The sequence below is a fragment of the Oryzias latipes genome, chromosome 24 (assembly GCF_002234675.1).
Source record: "Oryzias latipes chromosome 24, ASM223467v1".
NCBI classification, from domain to species: Eukaryota; Metazoa; Chordata; class Actinopteri; order Beloniformes; family Adrianichthyidae; genus Oryzias; species Oryzias latipes.
In genome coordinates this window covers 5,254,453-5,262,796 of record NC_019882.2, presented here as the reverse complement: position 1 = coordinate 5,262,796, position 8,344 = coordinate 5,254,453, and the positions used below count along the sequence as shown (strand labels likewise).

The 8,344-nt window shown below is 40.0% G+C and overlaps 1 protein-coding gene across 5 annotated transcripts in view; it reads left to right on the top strand.

Annotated features, from left to right (window-relative positions):
* The first annotated feature begins 2,470 nt into the window (after positions 1 to 2,470).
* Positions 2,471 to 8,344, top strand: part of LOC101162970 (brain-enriched guanylate kinase-associated protein) — a 28,864-nt gene continuing 22,990 nt past the window's right edge. Inside the window, exons 1-2 of one of the 5 annotated variants that reach the window (XM_020714461.1) lie at positions 2,471 to 3,433; positions 7,835 to 7,872. In XM_020714461.1, the coding sequence (XP_020570120.1) occupies positions 2,486 to 3,433; positions 7,835 to 7,872 (986 nt within the window). In that variant the 5' untranslated portion in view covers positions 2,471 to 2,485. Of the gene's footprint in view, positions 3,434 to 7,637; positions 7,873 to 7,959; positions 8,301 to 8,344 lie in introns of those variants that run through there. The other 4 variants (XM_011491536.3, XM_011491537.2, XM_011491535.2 and 1 more) reach the window with 4 other exon arrangements.

Genomic DNA, 8,344 nt, shown 5'->3' with positions numbered 1-8,344 from the left:
AAGGCAACACATGCAATATGTATCTATATTAGCTATATTAGCCTACTATAATAATGACTAAGTTGCTACAAATACATAATAAGCATTAATGATATTCTGCGGAGAACGACGGGTCACGTGACTGCTCTGTTGTGCAAGTTTAGCTTCATTACAATATCAATGAATTATGTTTCATTGCTTTGATAAAATTAAAGAAATGTAATAAATAAATCCGATTTTTGATGTCATTTTTATTTTGAGGATTCGAACAAAAAAACAATAAAATGGAACGTGCGTGGCCCATGACAGTCAGCCTGCACTCGAATGACAAAACAGCTTCGGGCATTTGCCGCTCCTGGAGACTTTCATTCAGCTCGTTTAGGTGGCCTGTCAGTCATATCCACCAAAAAGTGCAGCTTTTCGAGCCACTCAGCATCTTCCAGTTGCGGGTAGTTCAGGTCTTTGCTTTTTAGCAATGTTTTCATGTGTTCTAAACAGACGACAAAGTGACGCAAAACCTCACCCCTGGACAGCAATCGGACTCTGTTGCGTAGCAGGAGATCAATGCATGGAACTGACGGGGGTTTGATTTCCATTTTTCGTCCAATTTGGCTCTTTCAACATTTTGGGCTGCCGACCCCTGTACTAGACAAAGTCAGGATACAATCTGAATGAGAATATTACAAACAAAATATCTGATTAATTCATCTATTGTGCCCTTATCCAACAGAAATTAATCAATAATTAAAAAAAGACATTTCAAATGCATTTCTCTGTGAACAAATCAAGATTTTTTTTGCACAGTTACAGTAAAAAAAATGTTATCAAGATGCTTCTTTGAATGCATTTTTGACAACTGAAGAAAAAAAAACAATTGGCCTTAGAGAAATTGTAATTTCACAGAAATGCAAACAGCAACAAGCTATATTGTACATTTTAATTACAAGATTTAAAATTATTAAAACATCTTATTGCAGACAAATTAAGGACGATTTACAGAAAATCAAAAAATAACAAATGTAAGCAAAAACAGACTATGAAAATGACCTAATAAGGCAAAAACTGGTTGAGATTTTGTTCAGAGAAACACAAAATAGAGAAGAACAGACTTTTTTTGGGAAGCAGCCAGTGGATCTTCAACAGGGTTTGAAGGTCACGTTTGGCCAATCATAGATTGTTGTTTGTAGGCTGGATGTGTGAGACCACAAAGTCTTGTAGCCCTTCCTGACCTCAAAAGAAATAAATCTTCTAAAAAAAGCAACAATATATCAACTGGAGCTCTTTATAAAGTTATGTTGGCACGATATTAGTAAAGACATCATTATCATAATGCGTTCATCTAAATAACGACGGAATTTTTAACACAGTGAATCTATTACATAAACATGTGATCTAAGTGATATAGAAAAACAAGTGTGTTTTTCAGTTTTTTTCCCCCTTTTAGACCATTTTTATTTGAGTTTTTTTTTGGAGAACCTGTTTTTAGAAAGCATTCTATATATGATGTAGAGAAAAACAATCAACATTTAACTGCACCTCCTTGGCTTTGTCATCATTAGGTTGTTTTAGAATTAAAACGAAGTCGTGCTTGAAGTGGAGTATTACTGCGATCCAGTCTCTGGCTCTTCAGAAAAATGTGCATTTTTTGTAAATTAGTAATATCCAGTGTACATCTTTCAAACATTACAAGGTTCCAATTTAAAGTTACCAAAAACATGTACAGGGGCTGAGCCTCTGTGGAAGTGTATATGTATACATTTTTGAGCTTTTAAAAGATCCAGAGGAGCTGTTCCCCCGCAGGCACAAGCCTTTATGCTAAGCTACGATAAGTGCCTTCTAGATCCAGCTTCGCACTTAATGCACAGACGTGAGAGTATTATGGATTGGTTCAAGCGGTGCAACTGCACAATTTTAAACAAATCATTTTGTCCAAACCAGTGAGGAGCGATTTATTTTAAACATTCGGTCACAAGTATTGCCACAAGTATGGCAATCTAGTTGATCACTAGCATGAGTCATTATTTATGACATAAGTCTGTCCATCATGTTGTGTGTTGATGTGCGTGTGTGTCTCCCTGCTGTCATTACTGTTGGATCAATGTTTGTCTGGAACCAGTGACCTGAAAAAAATTACACAAGCTACTCAGGTCTCAATTTAAATGCAGTCAATTTTGCACTCATAGATTTCTCCTGTTAATCTAATCCAAAACCTGGAATTCTTTTTTGTAGATTAACAACAGATTCACTGTTGTTTTCACTTTCTTTTTGGCCCCAGAACATGGATGCTCTTGCCTAACATAGCAGAGGGTTGTCCTGGCAGGGAAGAGGCCATCTGTGCAGCCCAGATTGAAATGTATTGGACCATTTTTAGGTCATGCTTGCCCAATAGTGAAAGTGGATTGGGGTAAAAACTGTGCAAATTCTCAGCTATCCACCGAACCATTCACCACTGGTCAGCAGCAGCTATTAGAGAGAGGGCACATCCTGGCGTGCTCCAGTCGAGCCGATGGAGGAAACTGGCAGCCCAGCCTGCATCCTCTCCAGGAGATGCACAGCACGGTGGTCATCCGTCAAGTCTTCTCGTAGCTCGACGTTCAATGTTGAGCATATGTGGCTGGAGGAGCTGATGGGCCCACTTTACAACCAGTCGTCTTCTAGTCAGGCGTCCAGTGCTAGCGCTCCCAGCAGCAGCCCTGGGGGCAGCAGGAGCAGCAGTGAAGGCACTGGCAGCCTGTACAGCTGGAACTCAGGGGTTACATGCCTCCTGCACAGTTCTATCAAAAGGCAGAGCCAGGAGGCTTTTCAAACTCAACTGGAAGAGAAGAGTGGGTGGGGGAAACTTGTGCCATGTGCTTACAATGATCCTCACGGCGAAGCTTATCCACAGGCAGAGCAGGGCGGGGGCAACTATCAGAACAAACTGCATCAGGGGAGGGCCTCTAAACAAACTCGTATGGGCAGTAAAAGTGTAAAAGAGTTGCTGGAGGAAAGGTTCAAAGCCAAACTGAAGTTTTCCCAATTCCTGGACGAAGTAACTTCTAATGTGTTGGACCCCAATTCCCTGCAAGCATTCGGAAAGCTGCAATCTCCTTCCGGCGTCTTCATCACAAACTCAGATCAGCTTGAAGAAGAAGTGGAGAGCTGGAGGCTGCATGACTCAATGGCCCTGCAGCAGAATCTCCTGTCTGAACTGGAGGTTCCTGAAGCAAAAAACGCCACTGACTGGCAGCAGAAGAAATACCTGGAGACAGATATTGATGCTGTGAGTTGGGATGCTGGCCCACAGGATGTGAAGATAAAACAGGAACAGTTGGAGATAGATGAGACCAGTGTGATTCCACCTCCTTTACAGTTCAGTCAAGGATTTAAGAGGAAAATTCCCTCTCCTGATTTTTGTTGCGACATACCAAGAGCCCCTCACAGATCTGCCTCTCTGCCCAGGGGCATCAATATGGTGAGTGGTGAAAGTTGTTTAATCAGAGGAGGCCTATAAACTAATACTTCCAGGAGAAGAAACTGTTTCACTTTGGATAATTTCTTTTTTACCTCTTAGTTCAACTTTAAACATTAATTCTGTGTAAAAATGTAGCTGAAGAGAATCTTTGACATTAAATTATGCTTGAAATGCATGAAAAAATAGAAGTAATTTTATTTTATTGACATTTAAATTTATTGTATTTTATGTAACACAGGCAGCAATGTGATCTGATTCAAAACTGCTATGGAGCTGACCCAACGGAAACACTCTACTAATCCAACATGTCAAAATAAAGTCATAATAGCTGATGAATTAAAACATATTTTAATCAAATTTTTGGCACCAACCCTGTATTTTGGCTGCTTAATCCTTTTGAAAGTATCTGTCTGTTTGATTGGTTAAAATGTGTTTTCCATACACTAGAACCTTTTAACTTTTAACATGCATTTTTACCTCAAATGCATGTTTAGTTTCTATATTTAATCATTTAAATGACACAAAGGTTTTTAAACCCTGTTTTTAACTGCTCAAAGAATCAATGCCAAATAAAAAATAAAATAAAAAATTAAAATTCAATGACAGAAAGCAAAGTGAAACCCTTTGACTTCCGGACTGAAGCACATTTGAAAGTGAAAACAACTTTGGTCAGGTGCGTTTCACCAAGTGACCATAAAGTGAAAGTCAGACCCGACACTTCAGAGTAAAATGGTCCAAAACAGAAATAAAAATACTTTCGGCTTAGTAAATATAACTTTTTGCCTTTGTGCCAAACTTTATCATCACAGAAAACTGTATTGTGGACAAATTTAGATTTATTTCATATTACTTTCTATTTGACTTTGAAGATGCATTTAAACAGAAGTGATCTTTTCACATAAGATCCACTTCTTAACCCCTTAAAACTGGAGATGTCGCCCGGTGACAACTGAATATCACACACTTTTGACGTACTGTAACTCCTTGACCACTTAGAAAATCAATGTGAATCAGCTGATTCTGATGTGGAGATAAGCGGCTTTGCATATCGGTTTTGCACACATGAATAAAGTGCATGAATAAAGTGTTGCATTACGGCACGAACCTGCTTTTCTCCGCTTCAGAATCAGTTGGAATAACACTAATTGCTTAACCCTTGTGGTATCCTAGGCACTTTAACATTGGGAGTTGGGTCATCTAGACCCACTAGACAGTGCGCTGAACCTTTTTTCTTCAATGATTTGTGAACCTCACTGGTGTCCATGGATTACATGAAATCTTTCCACCTTTATCCACCTTTGTCATGGTAGGGAGAACACGTCAATGTAAGGGTGGGGTCATCTAAGATAGAACAAGGGTTAAACAAGTTGAAAAGTTCCAATAGTCAAAAGAATGTCAACATCGGAGCTAAAACTCCAGTGTAAAAGGGTTTTAGAGTCATTTCCAAGCATCGCTATGTTTCATTAACAGCTAATCTGCTGTAGTTTGAACAGACAGTGAAGCTACTGTGAGATTAAGTTGTCAACAGTCGCACCTCGTATATTCTTTTCAATGTGTTTCTTATATGAGTTGTTAAAGTGATTTCTCATTGGTTTCAATGGGAGATTATCTAGTTTGTTCCCCATTGCAGTGAAAGCAAAGGACTGTTAAGGTGGGGAAACAGTAAAACACTTACTAAAGGCGAGAATTATGTTTGTTTTTCCTTCAGAAATTTAAACGAGCTTTTTTCCTTTTTTGCAGAGATTTTACAGCTTGCCATTTGATGCAAGATTGCTTTGCAGGGCACAAAGGCATTCAGCATTTGAACACATGGATCATTCATTCTTTAGAGCAAGCATGTCCAAAGTCCGGCCCTCTTTCAAATTTCTACCAGGCACAGGTCCTTGTCATAAAATCAATAATATGCAGTTACCAGCACTTTCTAAAAATGAATATTGGCTATTTTTCGTTTTTAGCCGGTGTAAACATGTGGCAACAATAAAGTCAAAAATAAAATAAAGAAAACACTACTTCAAATAAAATAGAAGCACTGATGCAAATAGAAAGAAACACTGACGTCTTGGTTCTTTTGTTATCAGACACTACAGACAAAATAGAACCAAGAAGTCAGTAACCACAGACACTATGAACTTTATTGCATTAAAAAGAAGCACTGCTGCAAATAAAAGAAGCACTGCTGCAAATAAAATGTATTTTATTGAACGAAAAGAAACATTGCTGCAACTAAAATAAATTTTGTTTCATCTATCTTTAAGTTGCAGCAGCGTTTCTTTTCTTATTGCAACATTCTTTTTTTTTTGCAGCAATGTTTCTTTTTGTTTGCAGAGTTTCTCTTTTTGTTTGCACGGTAAGTTTTCTTTTTATGTGAGGGTGTGTCTTAGCCACCATACGTCTATAAAAATGTCTGGCCCATTTTAAAAATACTGACTGTAAGCAAAAGGAACAGATTTGTTTATCCAATCAAAACCAGACTTGTGTACTTATAAATAAGAAAACTATTTGTTATTTCCTGCTCAAAATAATTTAAATTTAGAAATTATAATTAGCATTTAATAATTAATTATATGTAAACGTTTATGTGAACCCACATTTAATGCTGATGAAACTTTATTTTTTCAGACAGACCTTTTCTTTAATTTATTTCTGGTCTTCAAATAAAATATTTAAAGCAATTTTGGTAAAAATGTATTTCGGTGTATTTCTGTTCTATGTGAAGAAATGGAATGGCAAACGCTGTAAATCTGTCATTTGCATGTCATGCTTTTATATGAGATTAAATAATGTCTGATTGGTTGGCCCTCATATATTTCCACCTCACTACATGTTTGCACACCCCTGCTTTAGGGTGTTTGTTGTGCGAGGACTGTATCTGGGAGTGGAAAGTCAATGTTGCATGCTCCAAATCTTGCAGCAAAACCTTAGTTTTAATCCGTGGATCCGCATGTGCATACAGTCCAGCTGTCACTCAGGCTGAGAGGGATGAAGTTTTTGGAAGTTTGCACAATACTGCAGCTCTGACCGACACGAGCGCTCACTTTTATGAGCGCTCATTAGCATTCCACCTTTCAACAACTCCTCCACACTAAACAATCTAAAGTGAACAATTCTGCCATTTACTCACACGCCCACTCACTCACATTCATTTAGTGACATCCATCATCTACTCCGCATGAGACGTAACCTTGCTGAAGTGAAATGAGGAAAACTGTTGGAAACAACTGCTTGATTCAGAGGCAATTGGTGTTGCAGCAGTGAGCTGTTACACAAATGCAGTCCTGAAGGCTCCGTCAGCAATTACAGCATTAAAACTGCTTGTATTTGTCATCTCAGCATGACACTCGCTTGGCTCGTAAATGATAATCCATTCGGTTTCAGCCAAAATCCCCCTCACTTCCCTGAAAAATTACATCCAGGACAAACCTGCACAATTCCGTTTATTAGCATTCCCCCCCCCCTCCAAACCCTAAACAAACGGATCATCAAGTTAAGCACTATTCCCATTTAATAAAAGGGAGAAGATCCCGTTGCCTTAATTTATTGTCTTATTAAAATTCAGCCTTTGCCGTCACCTTAGCAACTGCTTGAGAAGAGGTGGGTGTTGTGGGGGCTGAGAGGCAGGATGGTGAGCCTGTTGGTGTTCATCTCACTATAGTGTGAATCTGTGTGTCCAAAAGTTTCCTTGCAGAAGTCCTTGTACTTGTGCAAAATGTGAGTTTAAAAAAAAAAAAGAATCTCTGCAGACTTTCAACCTTCTGTTGCATTTGAACGTTCTGTCTCGTTTTATTGGCGACCCTGGACGGAAACACCTACCACACGCAGACAGTTTTAGCACATTTCCTACTTTCACCAGATCAAGCCAAATCCGAACAAGGATTCTTTTTGTGGCCCATTCAGGAGGGAAAAAATGGTATAAAACAAGATCCTCCAAGCAGGAGTGATCTAAGATTCAACAGATTGAACCACCTGTTCCCTCTGGTTGCTCCCCTCTTCTTCTTCCTCTTCAGCATCGTCCCCTCTTTTTTTCTTTTCTTGCATCTGAGACACAGAGCTGCTGACAGTAAATCCTGTGTGAGGATCTGCAGTGGAGGTTCCCACTCTCCCTCCTTTACCCTCACCCCCTCGCGCTCTGTCACTCCCTCCCTCACGCTTGTGTCATGATATGATTGTTTTCCACTCACGTAAGAAAAGTGAGCCTCCCTCCTGTGAGCGCAGATGTGACAGAAAGAGAAGGGGGAAGCAGAAAGTGGGTGAAAAAAAGGGAGGTAACGGGGAGTGCTCCAGCTGCATGTTTATGTATTGTTACTCTGTGGGATGAGTTTTGTGCTGGAGCAATGTCCTAGTTGGCAGCTCCTGGACCAGTTTGATGGTTCCTCTCAACTAACATGCTGTCATTTCCTTTAGCTGCCTGAGGAAGAGATGAACAGCATAGACGCTATCAGGTAAGCCTCTCCCTCCATCCCTCTCCCTCCCTCTGTTCGGCTCATATCTTTCTGCTCTCCATCATCCCGCCCCCACATATCCCTTTCTTCTTCCTCTAAGCTCCTGCCTCCCACTCGTCCTCTCTTTCTACCTCAGTCCCTGTCTTCCCTCTTGGCTCAGCTGCTGCTTTTGCTGGAGCGCTGTGGCTTTAGTGGCAGCTGTGTTGGAGGTGGTGCTGGGGTGCGCATGTGTTGGGATTTCACTGAGCTCTTAGGGAGTGCTGGGCAAGCCAATCCAGATAGCACATAGAGGGGGGGATTTCTCCATTCCCGGCGAGACTCAGCCGGCAGGATTTTTATCTCTGTCTCCAGGATGAAGCTCTGCATGAGCACCAGGTACCCGTGACCATCTGCATGTTCAATCTGGATGAAAAGCTGTCTTCTTTAATGTCAGTATATTCTGATGTTAAATACTCATTTGTATGTGATGTGC